General features: G+C 42.6%; 1 protein-coding gene across 1 annotated transcript; it reads right to left on the bottom strand.

Moving 5' to 3' along the window:
- Positions 1-696: 696 nt before the first annotated feature.
- Positions 697-20,992, bottom strand: LOC140714746 (BTB/POZ domain-containing protein 17-like). The gene is made up of 3 exons (XM_073026277.1): positions 20,798-20,992; positions 7,451-7,733; positions 697-3,565 (listed from the first exon to the last, which is right to left on the bottom strand). The coding sequence occupies exons 1-3, from the start codon at positions 20,898-20,900 to the stop codon at positions 2,485-2,487; spliced, it is 1,467 nt and encodes a 488-aa protein (XP_072882378.1). The 5' UTR covers positions 20,901-20,992; the 3' UTR covers positions 697-2,484.
- Between the last annotated feature and the right edge of the window lie 4,290 nt (positions 20,993-25,282).

The following is a 25,282-nucleotide window of genomic DNA, read 5'->3' as shown; positions in this document are numbered from 1 at the left end:
TTTTACTGAGTTAAGTATTGTATGTTATTAGTTTTGCTACAACAAGTGTATGGGACATTGGAAAAAAAGTTGAATTTCCCCATGGGGATGAATAAAGTATCTATCTATCTATCTATCTATCCATTTCCCTCTCTCACCTTATCTCCTTACTTGCCCATCACCTCCCTCTGGTACTCCTCCCTCTTCCCTTTCTTCCATGGTCTTCTACCCTCAACTATCAGGTTCCCCCTTCTCCAGCCCTTCCTCTCTTTCACCTATCAGCTTCCCAGCCCTTTACTTTGTGCCACGCCACCCAGCAATCTCCTGATTTAATCCTAACCTAATCACAGGACAATTTACAATGACCAATTAATCTAACAATCAGTACATCTTTGGACTGTGGGAGGAAACCAGAGCACCCAGAGGAAACACACGCGATCATGGGGAGGACATACAAACTCCTTACAGGCAGCGGCGGGAATCAAATCCAGGTCGCCTGAACTGTAAAGCATCGTGCTAACCACTATGGCACCATCAAGGAACTCAGGCTGAAACATTGACTGTTTGTTCCTTTCCATTGAAGCTGCCTGACCTGCTGAGTCCCTCCAGCGTTTTGTGTGTGTTATTCTGGAATCTCTTGTGTTTTTGCCCTGGGCAATGATATGATCCTTGAAAGAGGAGGAAAATAGTCACCCAATAGACACCAAATAGACAAGGTCACAATTGACCTCGATTTTTATTACCTTATTAATAAATGGAATGGATTATAAAATCTTCAATTTGCATTTCACAGGGGTATATCAATGCTTCAATATTTTGCTCATGCATTCACTCTCACCTACCTGCAGCCATCTATGTATTAGCGATTCAGTTACTAATAGGCTTGTTGTAGGGCACAGGTAGATGAGATTGTACATCAATACTAAAAATGTACAATCAATTATGGATATTTGGAAAGTCAACCGTCGAAGAGGGACAGAGTCCTTTATACTAAAGTGTATAAAGTGCCTATAAAAGGTATTCAACCCTTCAGAAGTTTTCATGCTTTATCGTTTTACAACATTGAATCACAGCTGATTTAATTTTTTTGACACTGAAAAGACTCTTTCAGGTCAATATGAAAACATCTCTACAGTGTGATCTAAATTAATTACAAATTAAAATATAAAACACAAAATAATTGATTGCGTAAATATTCACCACCTTTAATATGACACATCAAATCATCACTGGTGCAGCCAATTGGTTTTAGAAGTCACGTAATTAGTTAAATGGAGATCTGTTTTTGGAGACCTGTGTTCAATCAAGATGTTTCAATTGATTATAGTAAAAATACACCTGTATCTGGAAGGTCTGACTGCTGGTGAATCAGTATCCTGGCAAAATCTACACCATGAAGATAAAAGACACTCCAAGCAACTCTGTGAAAAGGTTATTAAAAAGCACAAGTCAGGAGATGGATACAAGAAAATTTTCAAGTCACTGAATATCTCTTGGATTTCAGTTAAGTCAATCATCAAGAAATGGAAAGAATATGGCAAAACTGTAAATCTGCCTAGAGCAGGTCATCCTCAAAAAATGAATGACCATGCAAGAAGGGGACTAGTGAGGGAGGCCGCCACCAAGAGACCTATGTCAACTCTGGAGGAGTTATAAGCTTCAATGGCTGAGATGGGAGAGACTGCACATACAACTGTTGCTTGGGTGCTTCACCAGTCGCAGCTTTGTGGGAGAGTGGCAAAGCGAAAGCCACTGTTGAAAAAAGCTCACATGAACTCTTGGCTAGAGTTTTCCAGGAGGCATATGGGGAACTCTGACATCAACTAGAAGAAGGTTCTATGGTCTGTAGAAACCAAAATTGAGCATTTTGGCCATCAGACTCAATGCCATATTTAGCGTAAGCCAAACACCATACATCATCAAAAAACACCCTACCATAAAGCATGGTGGCGGCTGCATCATGCTTTCGGGTTGCTTAACTGCAGCAGGCTCTGGAAGGCTCGTGAAGGTAGAGGGTAAAATGCAGCAAATTACAGGGAAATCCTGGACGAAAACCTGATGCAGTCTGCAAGGGAACAGCGAATTGGGAGAAGATTTGTTTTCCAGCAAGACAATGACCCCAAGCATAAAGCCAAAGCCACACAGGAATGGCTTAAAAACAACAAAGTTAATGTCCTGGAGAGGCTAAGTGAGAATTTGTGGCTGGGCTTGAAAAGGGCTGTTTACTCATGATTCCCATGCAATCAGACAGAGCTTGACCAGCTTTGTAAAGACGAAAGGAGAAAAATTGCATTGTCCAGATGTGCAAAGCTGACAGAGACCGATCCACAGAATTGAGCTGTAATTCCTGCAAAAGGTGAAAACTTCTGGGGGGGTGGGGGGGGGAGGGGTTGAATACTTTTTATAGGCACTGTATATTAAGCAATAAGGGTTTCCTATTTTCTGCATGTACTGGACTTTATTTACTGAGACTGTTTTTGGATGAACGTCATCCTCTGAACGAAATCACTTTATTGCTTTAATCAGCGCCTGGTAAATGGGTTTAATGATGATGTGGAGGTGAAGGGAATTGTCAATCAAGTATTCTGAGGAGCGTTTTTGGAGATCGGCCCGGACAAGGAAGTCACCAGTTTCTTCAGTGCTTTGGTGAAAGTTATACACATGCTTCACATAGGACCTCCCTTCTTGCTTCACCCTCACCAAGATAGTCTTCTGGAAGCTGACTCCTGCGAAGTTGACGCTGTTAGTAGCTGGGTTGATTACGATCCGCGGCCTCCCATCTTCAGGGCTGTAAGCCTGTACCGCTCCATTCGCTGGCGATGAATATGAGGGCCTGAAGCTGATCGGCAGCCACCTCGGTGAGAAGAGGGCATTCCAGGTCACTTTCCTGCCACTGTCAGAGCTACTGGGTGTCAGCTGGGTTTGGAAGCTGGTGCTACGATCATCTCGGGCAGGGTTATTGATCACCCATGGGGAACCCCAGGAACTAGACAGATAATTCCTTGGTATAAAGAGGCTACAGTTGACATCAAAATATTTGGCAAACACAAGAGGTGTGGTGGAATGAAACTGGAAAGTGAGGAAAAGTAAGTTGTGGACTAAACTGTAAAACTCATTCATAATGGGTGATTCCTTCTGAATGTGGAACAAGTGCTGCGGGCTGATCATGGCGTAACGAATTGACTTGAGGACGGTCTCTGTTACTGTGATGTCGGGGTGGTTCTTCTTTATCCACTCCTCAACTGCATAATAAATCTCCAGTTCGCTTTCCACAACCAGGTCGGAGCGTTGAAGCAGGGCGACCATCAGATCGTCACTGATGGTTTGCCACTCTTGGCTGTGAATGATGCTGGACATGTTCCAAGCCAGAAACCGCTTGCACCTCTCCTGTAGGTCTTCATTACCTATTTTGAGTGAGTAATGATACCAACTGACCACATGGCCTCGGGGCAAGGCACTGGCAAGGTGTTGGCTCATGTATTCAAGAATACCATGCTGCAAGGCTGTAATGTGGTACTTGGTGGCTAGTTTATGCAGTGGGACAACTTGATTCAAAAGGATTGTGATTTCACCGCTGTACAAGTACCTGTGAAAACAAAGAAGGAGTCTCCTGTTAAACATCTATTAGTTGATCTATATACTCAAAGGTACTTTCACAATTAAAACTCGATGAATATACTTGGAGAACACACACTGTTTCCTTGATAGCAGTGCGCACATCCAGTTATCAGGGTGGAGGAGTAACACCTCATATTCCATCTGGGTAGCCTCCAATCTGACAGCATGATTGCTCTAACTTCCAGTAATTTCTCCCCCACTCTGTTCTTTCTCCCTTTTTTTTCCACTCCCCATTCTGGCTGCCCTTTTATTCTTCCTCTTCTCCTCACATGCCTACCACCTCCCTCTGGTGGCCCTCCTCCTTCCCTTTCTCCCAAGGTCTAGAATTGACCCAGACCCAGACCCACCGATCACCTTCCAGCTTGTACTCCTCCCCCTCCCCCCAACTTCTTATTCTGGCTTCTTACTCCTTCCTTTCCAGTGCTGATGAAGGGTCTCGGCCTAAGGTGTCGACTGTTTCTTCATTTCCATAGATGCTGCCAGATTTTATGAATTCCTCTGGCATTTTGTGTGTGCTACATCCAGTTATCTCCGGGCATTAGCGTGCTGGATACATAATACATCCCAAGTAGCAAGCCTGTGAATCGTGTTATGTCTGGAACATCCTTATCGTCATTTATATTTGACCTTGACTGAAATTAGCTTGGTTGTACCATTTAGTTCCCAAGCAAGTGTTCTTTCTTTTCAGGTCCAATTTGTCCATACCAAAATTCTACAACGGAGCCTCTTCATTTGTGTGAATATTTCCTTATGAAATTTAATGATTCCAGCCATAGTGGTTACAATGCTGCCTGGACTGGTGTTAAGACTCTAAGATCCAGGAGAAGAATTGGCTCATTCAGCCCACAGAGTCTCCTCCACCATTCTGATCATGGCTGATTTATTTTCCCTCTCAACCCCATTCTTCTGTCTTTTGGCACCCTTACTAATCAAGGATGTACCAAACTCTACTTTAAATATACCCAATGACTTGGCCTGTACAGCCATCTGTGGCAATGAATTCCACAGATTCACCACCCTCTGGCTGAAGAAACTCCTCCTCATCTCTGTATTGCGAGGCTGTGCCCTCTCGACCTGGACTCTTTCATTATTAGAAACACCCCCTACATGTCTGCCCTATCTAGGCCAGGGGCTCCCAACCCGTTTATGTCAAGGATCCACGCCATTAACTGAGGGGTGCATGAACCCTGATTGAGGCCTTTCAATGTTCTGAAAGTTGTAATGAGATTCTCTTCAATCTTCTGCCATTATTGTATCATTATATCAAAATACAATAAATAGTTATTTTCCTTACAGCATAAGACCATTTGTCCTAATGAGTCCAGGCTGGTAATCCCCTCTGCCCCATTTAGTTCCCTATAATCTATTCTTTATGCACCTAATAACGTCGCCCTAAGTCTACTATTACCCTCCTTCCCTGGGAAGAACTAATGATGTCCAGTTAGCCAACATGTCGCTAGGAAATGGCAGGAAACGGGAGCAGCAGAAGGAAACCCACCTACTACTGGTGGCAGGTTCCGACTCCATATAGGCAACAGTGGAGGTCGGGATTGAACCTAGGCTGCTACAACGGTGAGGTAGTATGACTACCCACTGAGCCGCCATGCTGCCCACTGGTATTCTCCCCTTCCTCTCAGTTTCTTAACAATTTGCCTTAAATCACCATCACCATCATTATGTGCTGTGTCGTATGACATGGGTGATCATGGTATTGACCATGATTGTTCTAAGCAAATTTTTCTACAGAAGGGGTTTTCCATTGCCGCCTTCTGGGCAATGTCTTTACAAGACGGGTGACCCCAGCCATTATCAATACTGTTCAGAGATTGTCTGCCTGGTGTCAGTGGTGACCACCACAGTGGTCAGGACTTGTGATATGTACCAGCTCCACATATGACCACCCACGACCTGCTCCCCTGGCTTCTCATGACCCTGATTGGGTGAGGGGGGTGCTAACAGGTGCTACACCTTGCCCAAGAGTGACCTGCAGGCTAGCGGAGAGAAGGAGAGCCTTACACCTTCTGTGGTAGAGACGTATCTCCACTCTGCCACCCAATATTCAATACCGTAGCATTCAATACCAGCTGGCAGTCTTTTACAGGGTAGACCTAATCAACTGAAAGTATAACCACAGCCAGTGTCCTATTCTTACATCTGTACAGTATATTTAAAATACATTCAGTTTGGTTCATCAACTATGATCTAAACACACACCCCCTTACAAATCTATGCAGGCTCTCTCTCATCAAAAGATCTTAAGCCTCTGAACCAATAATAATAAATTCCAATAAGGTCCTTTCCAAACATAAAACAGGAATTTTTAGAAGCATGGAGCAAGTCAGAGAGCATTGGTAAGAAACAGATGGGGGCAAAAATCAGTTTGATAGATTTCTAAAGAGACAGCTTAATGAAAATCCATCAGGCTTTGGATTGTTTGTTTATCCACCGATATTGCCTGACTGACCTACAGAGAATTTCAAGCATTTTTCTGTTTTTATTTCAAAATTCCAGTATCTGTGTCTTTCTTCCTCTTCCTTCTGTAACATAGTGGCAAGTGTAGGTTTAGGGATGTGTGTGCTGGCTAGCAAGCAACTGAACGTTGAAGACACACCGCTGAATTTTTAAGCCTATACCTTTCAACTTGTTTCTCAGTTTAATTCCACACTCGGTATTGTGTTCAGTTCTGGTCACCTCCTTATAGGAAGGATGTAGAAGCTTTAGAGGGGATGCAGAGGAGATTTTATCAGAATGTGCCTAGATTAGAAAGCATGTCTTATCAGGATAGGTTGAGGGAGCTAGGGAGAAAAGGAGGATGAGAAGTGACTATATATATAAGATCATCAGCAGCATATGTTGAGTGGACAGCCAGAGACCTTTACCCAGGGCAGAAATGGCCTATACAGGGAGGAATAACTTTAAGAAATTTGAAGTATAGGAGGGATGTCAGAGGTTTTTCTTAAATTTACACAGGTCCATGGAATGTGCTGCCAGGGGTGGTGGGAGAGGCAGATAGATTGAAAAGTTGAATTTCCCCATGGGGATGAATAAAGTATCTATCTATCTATCTATCTATCTATCTATCTATCTATCTATCTATCTAGATTAGGGATATTTAAGGGACTCTTAGATAGGCACATGGATGAAAGAAGAAGTGGAGGGCTATGTGGGACGGAAGGGCTGGATTGATCTTGGACTATGTTAAAGGGTTGGCACAACATCATGGGCCGAAGGGCTTGTACTGTGCTGTACTGTTCTATGTTCTAAATCCACCGGTTGCCTCAAAAGATTTGTTCATTATAGTTATGCCACTTTATTAGGTATATCTGGTCGTTAATGTAAATAACTAATCAGCCAATCATGGCAGCAACTCGGTGCGTAAGAGCATGCAAAGATGGTCAAGTTGTCCAGTTATTGTTCAGGCCAAACATCAGTATGGGGGAGAAATGTGATCTCAGCGGCTTTGACTCAGTGGAATGATTGTTGGTGCCAGACAGGGTGGCTTGAGTATCTCAGAAAATGCTGATCTCCTGGGATTTTCACGCACAACAGTCTCTAGAGTTTGCAGAGAATGGTGCAGAAAAACACAGTGAGCAGCAGTTCTGTGGGCAAAAATGCCGTTAATGAGAACGGTCAGAGTTGAGTGGCCAGACTAGCAGGAAGGTGACAGTAACTCAAATAACCAAAGGTTACAACAGTGGTGTGCAGAAAAGCATCTTTGAACATACAACATGTCAAACCTTGAAGTGGATGGGCTACAGTAGCAGAAGGCCACAAGCATACACTCAGTGTCCACGTTAGTAAGTACAGGAGGTTGTACCTTATAACTTCCTACACAAGGTTATTACCTATTTACCTGAGTAAGTTCTCAAAAAGGACAGCACATTCAGATGTTTCATGTAGAATGAGTGTGGTAACACTTCGATTCAGCAAGAGATCCTCAAAGACATCACTCTGAAGGACAAGGAGAAGGTGGTGAGTGTGAAACACTTTGACTTCATCCGAATTCCCTGTGTAGACCTTCAGTGTGATATCACTCGAGTTGGAATTGTGCAGGAGGCCCTGAAGGTGATCAATAAGGATTGAAGAATGGTTGATTGTTGCAATGGCATTTTCATTGTTTAGATCTATTTTCTGGGCTGTGCGGAAAAAGACAACAAAAGAAAAGTCAATCATTTAAAAAAAAGTTTAACAGGTTCTTCAAAATTGATTTGATCTCAAATGTTATGACATAGAGTTCTTGAATAAAGAGAGAACCAAACCATGAACAGGCTCATACTGAACATTTGTTCTTTGTTTAGATAGTGGCCTGAGTGCCACACCTGCCTATACACCTCCTGTCACTTCCCTTCAGGGCTCCAAACAGCCCTTCCAGCTGAGGCAACACTGCACCTGTGAATCTACTGGGGTCATCTATTGTGTCTGGTGCTCCTGATACAGCCTCTTCTATGTTGAGAGTGGGGGGACTGCTTTAATGAGCAGCTCTGCACCATCTGCCACAAGTGGAACTTCCCGGTGGCCAAACATTTTCATTGAGTTTCTGTTTCTGTTCTGAGGTGTTGGTCTGTGGCTTCCTGTTGTGTCACAATGAGGCCACTCTCAGGGTGGAGAAGCAACACTTTATATTCTGTCTGGATACTCTCCAATGTGATTGCATGAGTATTGATTTCTCCTTCTGATAAACAAATTATTAACCGCCCCCCCCAACCCACTGCCATTATTCCCTACTCTGACCTTTTACTTCTTCTCACCTGTTTATTACTTCGCCCTGGGTCCCCTCCTCCTTCCCTTTCTCTTCTTGTCTTGTCTCCTCTCCTATCAGATTCCTTCTTCTCCACACCTTGACGTTTCCCACTCACCTAACTTCACCAATCATGTTCCAGCTAGCTTCTTTCCTCTCCACCCTCCCAACCCTTTTATTATCCCCCTTCCTTCTCAGTCCTGAAGAAGGGTCTTGGCCTGAAACATTAACTGTTTATTCCCTTCCATAGATGCTGCCTGACCTGCTGAGTTCCTCCAGCATTTTGCGTGTGTTGCCTTGTGTTTCGATTTATTTGGAGCGTCACACAGTTAATGAAGACGTCATTAGATTTTTTATATCGTTCTTTCCACTTGTCATTGAAGGTAATGTTTGAACTGTCTATCATGAGGTCTGAAGCAGAATAAACATATGAATTAAGAGCACAGAACACTACAAAAGAAAATGTAGCAGGAAGACTTTATTTTTATTTTATATTATATAACAATACAGTGTGGAGTGGGCCCTTCCAGCTCTTAGAGTCATAGTGCCCAGCAACCCCCAATAAATCCCAACCTAATCACGGGACAATTTAGAATGACCAATTAATCTATCCGGTACGCCTTTGGATTGTGGGAGGAAACTGCAGAACCCGGAGAAAACCCGTGCATTCCACAGGGAGGATGTACAGAGACTCCCAACAGAACAGCATTGGAATTAAATTCCGAATTCCAGAAAGCCCCAAGCTGTAATAGTGTTCAGCCGCTATGCTGCCTTGGCACTCTCACCAAGTGTCTCCTGCAGCCTTTTCAGGACATTTCAGAGCAAAGGTATTCCTTCAAAACAAAGGCACTGCTGTCATGTAACAACAAAAAATGTATGATAATCTTTTTATAAAACAGAATTTGTTGCAAATACTTATTAGATCAGGTATGATGTATGGAGAAAGTAACAACAAATGGTCTGATAAAAGATCATTAACCTAAGACAACTCAGTTTCACTCTCTATCAGTGCTGCCTGACCTGCTGAGCATTTCAGACCTAACGTAGGTAGATGGGATTAGTATAAATGGGGCAAGAATGCAAGCATGGACTCGATGGGCTGAGTGGCCCATTTTCATACAGTTCAACTCGATAACTCTTTTTCTCTGCTACTTGTCCTTTTATATTGACCTGACCTCCACACCCAATCAATCATTTATTTTCCACTAAACACATCTACTTTGTAACAAGTTCCCCTGAAAAATCAATTGCCTACAGTCAAAGTTCTTGTACACGCTGCCCTCATTATTCACTGGCTTATTATCTGCACATCCGCAAATTTAGCCCCGAGCGAATCTTTGAATTTGTTTCAGGGTATCAAAAAGGCAGGAACTTGTGTGCAAGGTTGGTCAGTGAGTGTGGCTGGACATGGGGTCCAGAGAGGCGCTGGGTGTGTGGCTGGACATGGGGTCCAGAGAGGCGCTGGGTGTGTGGCTGGAGGAGGCATATCACAAACTGAAACACTACAAGTCGTAGTACACCGTAGCACAGAAACAGGCCGTTTGCCCATCTATTCCATGCCAAACTATTCTGCCTATTCCCATTTACCTTCACCTGGCCCGTTGTCCTCCATACCCCTTTCATCCATGTACGTAAGTTTTTCTTGGCTGTTGAAATCAAATCTGTTGTGTTCAATATGGGGGGGGGGGGGGCAGGTTCAGAGCACACCAGCATGGCAACACGCAGGATCTTCTGCTCAACTTCACTGATAACTCTCCTTGTACAGTATGTGAACTCCTTCCATGTGGGACCGGGACCGGAATACCATTATTAACTACCACTACGAACCTGCATCCACCACTCCCAATCGCAACTCATTCCACACTCACAGCACTCCCGGAGTGAAGAAGTTCCCTCTCATGTTCCCCTTAAACATTTCACCTTTCACCCTTAATCCATGACCTCTAGATGTAGTCTCACCCAAGTTCAGTGGCAAAAGCCTGCTTGCATTTACCCTTTCTATACCCCTCATAATTCTGTATACCTCTGTCAAATCTCCTCTCATTCTCCCACAATCCAGGGAATAAGATCCTAACTTATACAATCTTTCCCTATAACTCAAGTCCCGGCAATATGCTTGTGAATTTTCTCTGCACTCTTTCAATCTTATTGTTACCTTCCCTATAGGTCGGTGACCAGAACTGCACACAATATTAATGACTTAGATGTTGTTATTTTAGTGGAAGAGTCATTGTCAATGGCCTTTAAGGTTTCATTGTTTGCTTGTTTTCCATGGGAATTCTCCTATCCCTTGTGAACAAGACTGACAATAATGTTGACATGTAATATAACATTCTGCATGAGACCAAATGCAAATCTGCAGGTTTCAACAGACACAGTGTCATAAAATGCCCTCAGTGGCCACTTTATTAAGCACCTCCTGCATGTTCATGGTCTTTTGCTGCAGTAGCCCATCCATCTCAAGGTTCAACGTGTTGTGCGCTCAGAGACGCTCTTCTGCACACCGGAATGATTATTTGAGTTACTGTCAGCTTGAACCCATCTGGCCATTCCCCTCTGATCTCTCTCATTAACAAGGCACTTTTTTTCCACAGAACTGCTGTTCACTGGATGTTTCTTTTAGTTTTCTCTGTAAACTCTAGAGGCTGTCGTGCATGAAAATCCCAGGAGATCAGCAGTTGGTTGTGCTGCCCTATCCAGGGTCAAAGTCACTTAGATCATATTTCTTTTCCATTCTGATGTCTGTACAACAACTGAACCTCTTGACCATGCCTGCATGCTATTATGTATTGTGTTGCTGTCACATGATTGGCTGATTAGATATTTGCATTATCGAGCAGATGTACCTAATGAAGAGGCCACTGACTGTATAACCCTTGACTTTGTGAGTGTCTGTTGCTGATACACATCAGCAGTTTAGTCAGAGTGAACAGTGGGTCCCACAGGACCATAAGCCCATTAAATCATTAATTCATACAATACTTTATTGACTTTTTGTACCTCAGTTGATTCAAGGTCAAATCAAACTGAAAGAAAGAAATTCATTCCTTTTCACTGCCTGAAGGAGAGTCTTGCCCTGAAATGTTGACTGTTTATTTATTTCCATGGATGCTGCCTGACCTGCTGAGTTTCTCCAGTATTTTGTGTGTGTGAAAATCACTTGCTGTTACAGTGCTACAGTGAGGTTGAACATGGGCTTGAAATACAACATCTCATCTTCTATATGAACATGCTGTAGCCTTCTGGACTCTGCAATGAACTCTACAACTTCTGGTATCTTGATTTAGGGCATAGAATGGCACAGCCATTCGGCCCACAATGTTGCTGCTATTTCTCTGTATCAGTCATCCACCTGTGATATTGGCTCAGCATATTCTTTTATCCTCCCTCGCTTTGGTTTACTTCTCCATCTCTGGGAGTGGAGGACGCATCCAGCCTGACCTACCTGCCAGGCAAGTCCTCCTGCTCCGTATTTCACAACTTCTAAATGATTTTCTCTGTCTGCTCACTCTCGAAATGCTCCTATTGGCTCATTGTCCAGACAATGTTGTTAGAACATCTTGGTGTCCTTTGCTAATATGTACCTTCTAAAGTTCAAAGCAAATTTTATCATCAAAGTACATATATGTCACCATATACGACCTTGTGCAAACACTCAATAAATCTACAGAATAATAACCATAACAGAATCAACGGAAGAGCCCACCAACTTGGGTGTTCAACCAGTGTGTGGAAGACAACTGTAAAAATACAAAATGAAGGAATAATAATAATAAATAAATAAGCAATAAATATCAAGAACACAAAGTGAAGAGTCCTTGAAAGTGAGTCCATTGGTTGTGGGAACACATCAATGATGGGGCAAGTGAAGTTATCCCCTTTGGTTCAAGTGCCTGATGGTTGAGGGGTAGTAACTGTTCCTGAACCTGGTGGTGTGAGTCCTGAGGCTCAACTACCTTTTTCCTGATGGTAGCAGTGAGAAGAGAGCATGTCCTGGGTGATGGGAGACCCTGATGATGGATGCAGCTTTCATGCAGGAGTGTTCATGCATGTCGATGTGTTCAATGGTTAAGAGGGCTTTAACTGTGTTTGACTAGGTCATTACCACTACTTTTTAGTTGACACTCACTGGAGGGCAAATTAACAATGGAATGTTCAGACAGTAGTTGAATAAGATGGATTCAGAAATCACTAGATTAGATTCCATTAATATATAGATCAAGGAAATTGTTAAAAGTGTACATGTCTGAGCACATTGAAATTTGAATAGTTAATATTTTGGCTCTACCAGTAGCTTTTGGATTACTTTAGTGAGCCTGACCATCATTTCTACTGGCTCTGTCACAGTGATGTTGTAGCAAAAAATGTGAACTCATTTGAATATCTAAAAGACACACACTATAGACTTGAATGGATTCAAGCTCATTAGCATTGGAAACTGATTATACATCAGCCCACATTTAGCGGAGAAGTTTCATTTACATAAAACAACATGCCTTTTGGGATTTCTTTTGTACACTTTTCAAAATAAATACTTCAACTGCAAGAGAAGAAACAACAAATCTATTCAACTTTAGACGGGCTTGGAGAGCTGACTTTCAAGTGATCGGCTTCTCACGTCTTTGCCAATCACCACTTAGTGGTTCGGAATCAGAATCAGGTTTTATATCACTGACACTTGCCATGAAATTTGTCATTTTGCAGCAGCAGTACAGTACATTACAAAAAAGTTTAAAAACCAAAAGTCAGCAAGTTCAGAGGTAGAGGTCTGAAGGTCCAGTCTGACCAAGAACCAGAGGGCCAGAAGTGGCCTGTCCTGGGTTTGAAAGCCTGTCTGTGTGTGAGAGAGAGGGGCAGGGTGGGAAAGGGGCTTGTTTTGCTGTTGTTGTCTTGTTTCGTTCTATCGTTGTTGTTGCTTGTGTTGTTCTGCTGAATATTGTGGGCGGGCTACGTTGGTGCTGGAATGTGTGTTGACACTTGCGGGCTGCCCCAAGCAGTCCTTGGATGTGTTGGTTGTTAATGCAAGTGACCGATTTCACCACAAGTACATGTGATAAATAAATCTGAAACGGAATCTGGATCAGAAACTTACCGTAATTGAATCTGAGCTGCGGTCTCCATCGAGGTCATGATTCGGTCTCAGTTGTTTTGGGATTAGAGAGAGAACTTAGGGGCCAGGTTAGTGTTTAGGGACAGTGATGTGGGGGTGTTAGAAGTTAGGACTTGGCTTTGTGTTCCGAGGCCAGTGATAAGCACGTGTGTGAATGTGAGGCCGTCCTAGGTCCCTGGGATCGGATGTCCATGTGAGCAGGCGGCAGGAGGAGGCATAAGGGGTGGTCAGTCAGTGTGTCTGGAGTTCGAGCTGGGAGTTCTGGTCGTGTCATCGGCTGCTCCAGGGCTCGATAACAAAAACTGGAGCTCACAGATTGACTGGAAGTCCAAAGGTCGAAACCCGATGCTGGAGGCTGGAGGCCTGCCCTGAGGTTGGAGGACTCTCCGTGTATGTGGGTGGATGGGAGTGTTGGAATGGGGTTTGTTTTGCTGTTGACTTGTTGCTTGTTGTGTTGGTCTGCTGGACATGGTGGGCTTGCTATGTGGATGCCAGAATGTGTGGTGACCCTTGTGGGCTGCCCCCAGCACACCATCAGGTGTGTTGGTCGTTAAGGCAAATGACACATCTCACTGCATGTTTCAAGGCTCATGCAATAAATACTTCTGACTCTGGCAGCTAAAAGCTGGCTATACCTGAGGCACTGGTGACCATCAGTGACAATGGAAATGCCCACAAGCAGACAACTGGAGCAACCTTCATCCCATGGTCAGGGGTTCACTCCTGCTCTAATAAGGAGTGCAGAATGGCTTACAACACCAGGTATAACTACCCCCAAGATGGCGCTGGAAAGTGGAGATTCTTTGTGTGCAGCTCCGATGGGAACCATCGATATTCCCGTTTAGAACTACTACAGCTGAAATCCACAGTCACAACCATGGGAACTTCAGTAAAACAGCATCGGTTTTCGCAGGGTTCTTCAGAAACAGATTCCAGCTTGCAAAAGCCACAGCGCAGAACCACATTCATACTACACGGCCAAAACACCGTACACCAGGCAGAGCTAAGCTCTTGGATCACAACCTATTTTTGCACCCAGCAAAAAAAAACTCTATGCAGAAATAGGTAAAGTTTCACAAACAACCAATGTGCAAAAGGTGACAAACGGTGCAAATAAACAAAATACTGAGAAGATGAGTTGTAAAAAGTCCCTAAAAGTTACTCCATAGGTTCTAGAATTAGTTCAGAGTGAAGTTACCCGTGCTGCTTCAGGACCCTGATGGTTGTAGGGTATTAACTGTTCCTGAACATGATGTTGTGAGACCTAAGGCTCCTGTAACACTTGCCCAAGGCGTAACCATTTTCCATTGCTTCATTAGTGACCTTCCATGGTAAGGTCAAAAGTGGGGACGTCACTGACGATTGAACATTATTCATTTCCATTCACAATCCATCATCCTTCACTGACATGCTGTGGAAGCCAGGTCATTGGGTATACTTAAAGCGGAGATTGATAGCTTCTTGTTTAGTAACAGCATTAAAAGTTTTGGGAAAAGGCAGGAGAATGGGGTTGAGAGGGATAATAAATCAACCATGATCGAATGACAGCGAAGACTCAATGGACTGAATGGCCTAATTCTGCTCCTATGTCTTATGGTCATCTGGTCTAATTTCCACTTGTCAATGCTTTGCCCAACTGTCCATCTGATCTATGTCTTGTAGCCTTAAACAATGTTCCTTGCTATCCAGGACACCACCAATTTTAGCATCCTTGCTAACTTACTAATCATACCTCCTGCATTCAAAGTCAAGTTGTTAATGCATATCAGAAAGAACAAGAATCACAGCAACACTCTCTGGGATACATTACTGGTAACAGGCTTCCAATCAGAAAAGCACCTTTCCACTGCTACTTTATGCTTCCTCCCACTAAGTAGAAAGAAATCCATTTGATTGAGACCCTGTCCAGCCCCATTACCAGTTGCCCTGATGCAATCCACAAATGCAGTTGCCTAGGCTACTTCAAAAGCACAGGAGCTCAGGACTCACGCCACCAGGTTCAGGAACAGTTATTACCCCTCAACCATCAGGCTCTTGAACCAGAGGGGGTGACTACACCCAACTTCACTCACCCCATCCCTGAACTGTTCCCACAACCTACGGTCTCGCCTTCAAAGATTCTTCATCTCATGTTCTCAATATTCATTGTTTATTTATTTTTTACATTATTTTTCCTCTTTTGTATTTGCATAGTTTGTTGTCTTTTGCGCATTGGTGTTTGTCAGTCCCATTGGGTACGGTCTTTCACTGTGTTTCCTGGATTTACTGTGTGTATCTGCAAGAAAACAAATCTCAGGGTTGTATATGGTGACATATATGTACTTGGATAATAAATTTAATTTGAACCTTGAAAAAATAGTTCTCAAACTCTTGATCTCTACCAGCAGGAAAAAGGAAGGCTTCCAGTATATGGGAGCACCAGCAACTGCAGGTTCTCCTGTCAAGTCACACACCTGTGTGGAGTTTTACACGTCCTTCCTCTGGATCTTTCACAGGTGATTTGAATTCTTCCCAAATGCCAAAGATACGATGGATGGTAAATTAACTATCTGCTATAAATTGACACACTCCCCCATGTAGGTGGCAAGATGATCAGTAGGGTAGGACAGGAGTTGATAAGGGTGTAAGGGATAAAGTGGGACAAGTGTAGATGGGTGTTGATGGTTGACATGGACAAGGTTGGTTGTTTCATACTCAGTGGTGCTACAACCTCTTTAATCATTCTGGCATGGAAATATATCTTGTTCCTTCATCACTGCTGAGCCTAATTCCAGGAACTCCCTGTCTAATAGCACTTTGTGAGTACTTTCATTAAGATGTTCAAGAATTAATTGCCTTTAGACAGGCAGTTGGCAATGGATAAGAAAAGTCGCTCTTCCTGTGACACTCATGTCCTAAAACATTTTTTAAAAAACCTTTGTTTTGAGAGGAAACTCCAAACTGATTCATGATTTTCTTGAATAATCTTTATTAAAATTGGTGTTTTTTGTGAAAAGTAAGGAAGGATAATAATTTTATTCAGTGGCAGTAATTACGGTATATCCATTCTAGTTTACATTTTGTGGATTTGAACTGGATTTGCGTTGGACAGGCCCAAGAGCAATCCTGAGTCCTGGAAAGACTCTCCCCACACCCGGAATTCTAACAATCTGCTGCAAATGACCCTCCCATATAAGCCAATTGCAAAGAAAAATGGAGTTCATGGGAACATGTAGGAGAGAATGTGGAATCCATTGCCTCAAATGACTGTGGAAGCCAAGTCATGGCATATGTTTAAAATGGCAGTTGATAGGCTCTTGATTAGTAGAGGTATCAAAGGTTATGTGAAGGCAGAAGAGTGGAGTTGTGAGGGATAGTAAATCAGCCATGATGGAATGGTGGAGCAGATTTAATAGGTCAAATGGTCTAATTCTGTTCTTATGTCTTATGGTCTTAGACAATCAGTATTGCTCCCCTGGGAGCTAGCATGGAACCAAAAGGCTGAATGAATTGCATTCTTTCTTGTAAAAATTGTATATAATTTTTGTTTAATTTTTTTTTTGTAAATGCTGCTTATATATGTTCCTGTGATACCACTGCAAGTAAGGTTTCCATTGTACCTGTGCCTAGGTGTATTTGTGCAGATGCAATAAACTTGAATAAATTTCGAAGTTCGCAGTAAATTCATTATCCAAGTACATAATTGTCACCAGATACTAACTTGAGGTTCATTTTCGAGCTGACATTCGCACTGGAATAAAGAAATACAATAGAATTAAAGAATCTATACACAAAGACTGATAAGCAAGCAATGTGCAAAAGGAAACAGTCTGTACAAAAATAATAATAATACATAAATACTGAGAACACGGGTTGTACGGTCCTTGAAAGTTAGTCTGTAGATTATAGAATCAGTTCAGAGTTAGGATAAGTGAAGATATCCACGCTGGTTAGGGAGCTTGATGACTGAAGGGTAGTATCTGCTCCTGAGCTTGGTGATGTGGGACCTGAGGCTCCTGTATCTCCTGTCCAATGGAAGTAGTGAGAAGAGAACATGGTCTGAATGATGGTGGATGCCACTCAGTGCTGGGGAGGACTTCTCTGCCGCTTTCTCTGTTTTCACAATCATGAAGTAAATATGTGAGGTGTTTAATACATAATATTTTACTTTTTCTGAATCTCCCATCCCCATTAACCCTGCAATCCCTCTCAAATCTATATCTTAAATTGCCAGCATTCACAGCATTTTGTTGTGTGGCTATGCTGTGCCTTGAGGTGTGCAAAGACTGTTACTGAAACATATGGCTCCCCTGTATTTCCCTGGACTTACATAAAACATTGAACAGTATAGTGCAGTACAGGCTCTTTGGCCCATGATGAAATGCTGACCTTTTAACTTACTCCAAGATCAACCTATCCCTTCCCTCTTGCATTTCTATGCTGGGGGAGTCTAAGACCAGAGGGCACAGCCTCAGAATAGAGGGGCATCCTTTTAGAACGGAGATGAGGAGGAATTTCTTTAGCCAGGGAGTGCTGAATCTCTGGAAGTTGTTGCCACAGGAGGCTGTGGAGACCAAATCATTAGGTATATTTAAGGCAGAGGTTGATAGATTATTGATTAGTCAGGGCATGAAGAGATACAGAGAGAAGGCAGGAGACTGGGACTGAGAGGGGTAAAAAAGGATCAGCCATGATGAAATGGCGGAGCAAACTTGATGGGCCAAATGGCCTAATTCTGCTCCATGATCTTATGATCTTCCATTTTTATTTCATCCATGTGCCTATCTAAGAGTCTCTTAGATGTTCCTAATGTATCTGCCTCTCCCACTTTCTCTGGCAGCACATCCCACACACTCACCACTCTCTGCATGGAAAAAAATACTTCTGCCCACCCCTCCCCTATACATTCCTCCAATCACCATAAAATTATGCTCTGTTGTAGTAGTCATTTCCACCCTGGGAAAAAGTCTTTGGCTGTCCACGCTGTCTATCCTTCTTATCATCTTATACACTCTGTCAAGTCACCTCTCATCCTCCTTCACGCCAAGCAGAAAAGCTCCAGCGCCAGCTCACCACCTTTTCCTCATAAGACATTCCGTCTGTTCCAGGCAGCATCCTGGAAAATCTCCCCTGCACCCTCTCTAAAGCTTCCACATCCCAAAAAATGAAGGCTAACGTGCCATACGCCTTCTTAAACAGCCCATCAACTTTGAGGGATCTGTGGACGTGGACCCCTAGATCCCTCTGTTCCTCCACACTGCTAAGAATCCTGCCATTAACCCTGCACTCTGCCCTCAAATTTGACCTTTTCTGGATGGAGATCCATCTGTCACTTCTCGGCCTATCAGTGTGCTCCTGTAGCCCGAGACAACTATTCACACCACCACCCGCAACACACACAGAATGCTGGAAGAACCGAGCAGGTCAAGCAATATCTATAGAAAAGAATAAACAGTCGAAATCAACCCTTCATCAGGGCTGGAAAGGAAGGGGGAAAGGAGTTGGGGGGGCGGAGAGGAAGAATTACAAGGTGGATATGTGGCTGTGGTGCTGGGTCTGGGTGACCACATGGTTGAAGAGTTGGAGGGCAGCAGAGATCCCAGAGGGGGAGAAGTGAAAGAGAGTTTCACTAAACTCCTGTTGAAGGGAAGATTTAAACTTCTTCTGAGTAGGCATCCCTGGAAGAGACGTTGCAGTGGAGTAGTCGATCACACAAAAGCCCACTACCACAGCCATGTATCCACCTTGTACTTCTTCCCCCGTCCCCCCAACTTCTTCGACTGACTCCTTCCCCCTTCCTTTCTCGTCCTGATGAAGGGTCTTGGCCCGAAACGTTCACTGTTTACTTTTTTCCCCATAGATGCTGCCTGACTCGCTGAGTTCCTCCAGCATTTTGTGTGTGTTGCTTTGGATTTCCAGCATCTGCAGATTTCCTCGTGTTTGTGATTCATTCACAACACCCCAACGTTCAAACCAAGTTTGATTTCAAGGAACTAAATTCTTAAAAATCTGATTTTAACAAAAGAAGCTGGTCTTATGACAATAGGAATGCTTTAAAAATTCATTAGGTTCATTAATGTCCTATTGGGTAGAAAGCCTGACACCCTAACTAGTATGCTCTATGTTGTCTCCAGATTCAAATTGAACTGTGTTCAAACCAGAGATAATCACATCGCTGAATGAATAAAGGAAAAGGTTGTGACAATTCAAAAACCCTGAGAAAATGACTGGTTAATGACTGATTAATTCCCATCAGTGCTGCACGATAACAAATATTCAATGTTCTTCGGGTGCATGGCCAGTTTCTGGTTTCGGGGAATTTTGCCTTGCACATCCAAGTCTGTCAATGGCATATTGGAAAGACAATTGTTCCAGTATGACCCCCAGAGATCACTACTATCTACTGTATATTCACTGCTCTGCTATGTAATTTCTACTTTAGGCCAACATCGATAGGCTGAATGGCCTAATTCTGCTCCTATGTCTTGTGGTCTTATTATGGTCTAACTCCCTATCCATGCTGGTCATGACTCTGTTATTCCATGAGCCTCAATTTTGCTTAGCATAATTTTGCCGTGGTCATAGAGCGCTACAGCTCAGAAGCAGGCTCTTTGGCCCATTTAGTCCATGCTGAACTGTTCTTCTGCCTAGTCCAATTGATCCACACCTGGACCATAGCCTTCCATACTCCTCTCATCCATATACTTATCTCAAAATAATCTTAAATGTTGAGATCAAAACTGCATCCACCACTTCCACTGGCAGCTCATTGCACACTCTCACCAGCATCTGAGTGAAGTTGTTCCCCTTAAATATTTCACCTCTTATTCTTAACTTTTAACCTCTGGTTCTAGTCTCACCCAACCTCAGTGGAAAATTGATCGTCACTTTTCTCAAAACATTATGTACACTCTCACTATTTTATAGCTGTAGATTCTGATCTTGTAGCATTTGAATCAAAACAAATTGAAATAATATTTTAAAACTTTAGGCCTATTGAATTAAGACAACATTTCCAGTTAATAATTGTTATTGAAAACAATGATTATGAGTTAGACTCCGTTCATATTCTAACTCCAATTGGTGTCTAATCCACTATTTTGAAAATAAAAAAATGGATTTAGATTTAAGCAATCTACTTTGCAGACATTTGTAATGTCTGTTGCACTCATGACATTTTTACATTTCAAACAAGCCAACGATTCTGTGCTGCCACAAAGCAATGAAATATTGATTTTGTCTCGTCTTTCATTGTAACATGTATAGAATGCTGCCTCGACAGCAAGGAATGACGTGCAGTCTCTTCATAGAATTTCACAAAGCAATGGAAGATTCAAATGAAAGCAAAGTGACCCCACAGTCTCTCCCCCTACCTCCTCTGGCAATGGCACTCCATAAAACCAAAGTTGCAAAGGGAAGAAGGCATCTCGCACCACTCGGACGATTTCTGTACAGCATTGTCTCAACGGAGCCCATATAGTGTTAAACCTCACTCAGAATACATCTGGATTACTGGACACTTATGTAGGACACAGCTCCTTTTCAGCTGTCCCTCACTGAAAAGTCGCCTTTTATTGGTGGATTCTGGCCTTCGCTGCCATAGTAACCGGTTCAATTCAGATTTTTGTTCATCGCTCCACTGTGTTGGATGAATCTGTACAAAGCAATGAGGATGAGAGTTAAAAAGAGGTGACTACATTTTTCAAAAAGATCAAGAACATGCTGTATGTTTTTTTTCTTTCTTGTAACTTTGGTAATGATTAGATAAATGAAGGCAGATCAAAAGAAAAAGACAGGTGTAAATTAATATAAAGGAAAAGAAGTGTTAATATTATTTTATAGTTAAAAAGAAAATCTTAACTAAAATAAGAACGTTCATTTGTAAAGAACATTTGGTGAAATTAACCATCGTAAAGTGCTTCACAGGAATATTGTTGAAGAAAATTGACATTGGCTATGGTCATGTACTTTTAGAGGGATGACAATGACGCTATCAGAATAAAAATCAGGTTTAATATCACTGGCAAATGTTGTGAAATGTGTTGTTTGGGACAACAGTACAGTGCAATACTAAAAATCTATAAATAATAAGAAATATATATGATCAAGTAATGCAAAAAGATTAAAAATATAGGTTCATGGGTAGATTCATTGTAAATTCCAAGGTTGTCAAGCTGAGGAGTGGTAGTGAGGACAAGCTCCCGCTACCTAAAAATGCTCCTCACGGCATGTACCTCAAATAGCCTCTGACAACCAAGTCCAACTCCTGGCCTTCTTGTGTGGCTTAGCCTTTAAGCCCGGCGGAACTGTTTCTACTGACAGGAGAAGGGGCGAAGGCGGGTCCTGGCACCTTAAAACCAGTGCTTTGGGTAGATGGAGCTCATTAGCCTGGGAAGGCAGTCCATCTACGAGAGGGAACACTCTGATTTCAAACCTCCGCTGCCTTGCGGCCATACCCACTCATGGGAAAGGCTTCGGGAGTAAACCCTGAGGACAAATCTGGAGCTGGAGTCCCTAAGGCAATCATCCTTGCTCTGGCAACGACACTGGTGCCAAGCTGTATCGGCCCTTGCCCTTCCCTTGGACAACATCGGTGGCGTGGAGAGGGGAGACCTGCAGCATGGGTAACTGTTGGTTTTCCACACAACCTCGCCCAGGCCTGCACCCTGGAGAGGAAGCTCCAGTGGACTTTCCAGGCACAGATCCATGTTCTCGCGAGACTAATGGATGCCACCATTGTAAATTCAGAAATCTGATGACAGAGGGGAAGAATCTGTTCCTAAAATGTGGAATGTGTCTTCAGGCTCCTGTAGATCCTTCCTGGTGGTAGCAATGAGAAGAGGGCATGTCCTTAATGATGGATGCCGCCTTTCTGAGCCATCACTTTTTGAAGGTGTCCGAGGATGGGAAGGTTAGTGCCCGTGATGGAGTGAGCTCTATATTTATGTGTGTCAGTAATATTGTTAATGAACTTAGAGATGATGGGTGGAAAACTGTGCTCTTTTGACCCTACCCTATGCATAACCTTGTACTAAAACTCACTCAGAATTAATAATACAAGTAACCAAGCACTTGGTTAAAGAGCTTCGTTTTAAGGAACGCCTTTAAGTTGGAGGGTTAAATGCAGAGATTTAGAGCCAGAAACTGTAGCATCTGAAGGCACAACCACTTATCATCATTATGAGTTGTGTCATATGATGTAGGCGATCGTGGTTTCATCATGATGATGATGGTTCTTGACAAATTTTTCTACAGAAGTAGTTTGCCATTGCCTTCTTCTGGGCAGCGTCTTTACAAGATGGGTGATCCCCATCCATTATCAATTCTCCTCAGAGATTGCCTGCCCCACATCAGTGGTCGCATAACCAGGTGATAACCACCAGCTGCTCCCATGGCTTCACGCAACCCTGATCGGGGAGGGCTAAGCTGGTGCTACACCTTGCCCAAGGGTGACCTGCAGGTAAGCGGAGGGAAGAAGCACCTTACACCTCCTTTGGTAGAGACGTATCTCCACCCTGCCACCCAACAGCCACTGGTAGTTGAGCTACATTCAGAAATGATCACAAAGTAAGAAATGTAGGAAAAGAATCTTACAGAGATTGCAAGCACGTAGTTATAGGACTTAAGGTGATTATATTGGCTGGTGCAGTCAGCTGACATAAAACATTAAAAAAATTCACTGGATCATTACACTGGGTCTACTTTTAAAGAAAGTGTATTTGATAGGACGTAAGTTTAATTACTTGTCTAATTTATTATGCTGCCTCCAACTATAAATTTGAATATGATTCTGGGAAAGTTTCTGAGGTCAGAATATTTTCACAGCTGCAAGTAGTCTTCCTTGAAACTGTAGGTCTAGATTCATGTTTGTTTGTCGTGTGTACTTTGAAACATACACTAAAATGGGATACTTACATTTATAACTAACACACCCGAGGGTGTGTTGGGTGTAGCCCACGTGTATTGCTACGCATTCTGGCACCAACACAGCACATCCACAACACTCAGCAAGCTTGTATTGATGCATTTACACACATTTTATTCCATATCCATACCTTAACCTCTAAAGTTGTTTTAAATAATCCTTTACTCTTTATAATTGTTGAGTGTTGTATCCTCACATCAACCATTATTGTTTAGTTTGAGTCAGAATCAGGTTTAATATCATCGACATATGTCAGGAAATTTGTTACAGCAGTACAATGCAATACATGATAATAGAGAGGAAAAAATTGTGAATTGCTGTAAGTATCTGTGTGTGTATACAGGTATATATATAGTTAAATAAGTAGAGCAAAAATTAGAAATGAAAAATGTTGTGGGGTAGTGTTCATGGGTTCAATGTCCATTTAGAAATCAGATAGCAGAGGGGAAGAAGCTGTTCCTGAATCGCTGAGTGTGTGCCTTCAGGCTTCTGCTCAGAATATAGTAAAACAGGGTGTTAGTGGCTGTCTGCAGTTTTCTTACAAGTCGTCAGGCTTGGTGGCACCACAAGAATCCTACCTGTGACAGTTGAGGTCACTGGGCAGCAGAGTCCCTTTGATGAGCTGTGATTAACACAAACCTTTCCTTGGAGCCCCAGAGTTATGGGGATGCAGCATAGAAACACTAAATCCATGGCAACTATCACCCACTTGATCCCATTTGTTTTACATAGAGTCACAGGACACTACAACACAGAAACAGGCCCTTTGCCCTATCTTCTCCATGCCAAACTATTATTCTGCCAAGTCCTGTTGATCTACACCTGGACCATACCCCTCCCATCCATGCACCTATCCAAATTTCTCTTAAATGTTGCAATCAAACCCACACTCACCCCTTGCACTGGCAGAATGTTCCAGTCTCTTGCACCCTCTGAGTGAGTAAGTTCCCCTCAGGTTCTCCTTAAATATTTCGCCATAACCGATAACCTCTTGATGTAGTGTCACCCAACCTCAGGGAAAAGCCTGCTAGAATTTACCCAATCTATACTCCTCATAATCTTGTATCCCTCTATCAAATTTTTCCTCATTCTTCTACGCTCCAGAGAATAACTTCCTAACCTTTCCCTATAACTCAGGTCCTCAAATCCCGGCAATATCTTCATAAGTTCTTTCAGTCTTATTAATATCTTTTCTACAAGTGGGTGAGCAATACACAATACTGTACACAATACTAGTTACTCACAGAGTGTTGTGTTCTTTATATGTACTGTGGATTACTAAGAACAAACCATATTCTAAAAGAATATAACTAGAATTTTTATTTAACAGCAAACAGCAACCACGTTTAAACCATTCGTTTCTAGATCATTCTGTCAGTTCTGCGCATGCTCCAAACTCTGTCCAATCACATTCTTACACGTGACACGTGATATCACATTTTCCTTTCCTTAAAAAGAACAATTAGCAACATTAATCAAAACAAATGCATAATTTAACATGTCTCTATCAGTCTCTTTGGGGGTTTACAAACTCGAGTAGACCTTCTAAGTGGTTCACACAGTTCTTGTGTTTTGTTGTTATTTTCATGTTTTGTCTGGTCTGCGTCAGTTAATAGAAACTCTGAAGTTGGTTCTTCCTTGAGGTCTTTGAGAAGAAATCGCAATTCATTCATTAACTGTGTAATCTCTTTTTTTATGCTGAGACTTCATCATTTCAATAAAACTTCTCAATTCCTTCACTTGTGCTTTCACTTCTTCAATTGGATCCTGATTCTTGTCACTCTTTGACTTTAGTTCCATATTGTACTGTATCAGCAAGTTTGGTAACAAAGGGATGGGTCTGGGACCTTTCTTTATGACTTCTTTTACTTTTGCCACATTATTCTGAACCAAATTCTGTTCTCTCTTGCTCTTTCATCAAGTCACTGTATTC

This window comes from Hemitrygon akajei, chromosome 22 (assembly GCF_048418815.1).
Source record: "Hemitrygon akajei chromosome 22, sHemAka1.3, whole genome shotgun sequence".
In the NCBI taxonomy this organism is placed as follows: domain Eukaryota; kingdom Metazoa; phylum Chordata; class Chondrichthyes; order Myliobatiformes; family Dasyatidae; genus Hemitrygon; species Hemitrygon akajei.
Note: the sequence above shows the minus strand (reverse complement) of the source record. Positions and strands in the feature narration are given on the sequence as shown.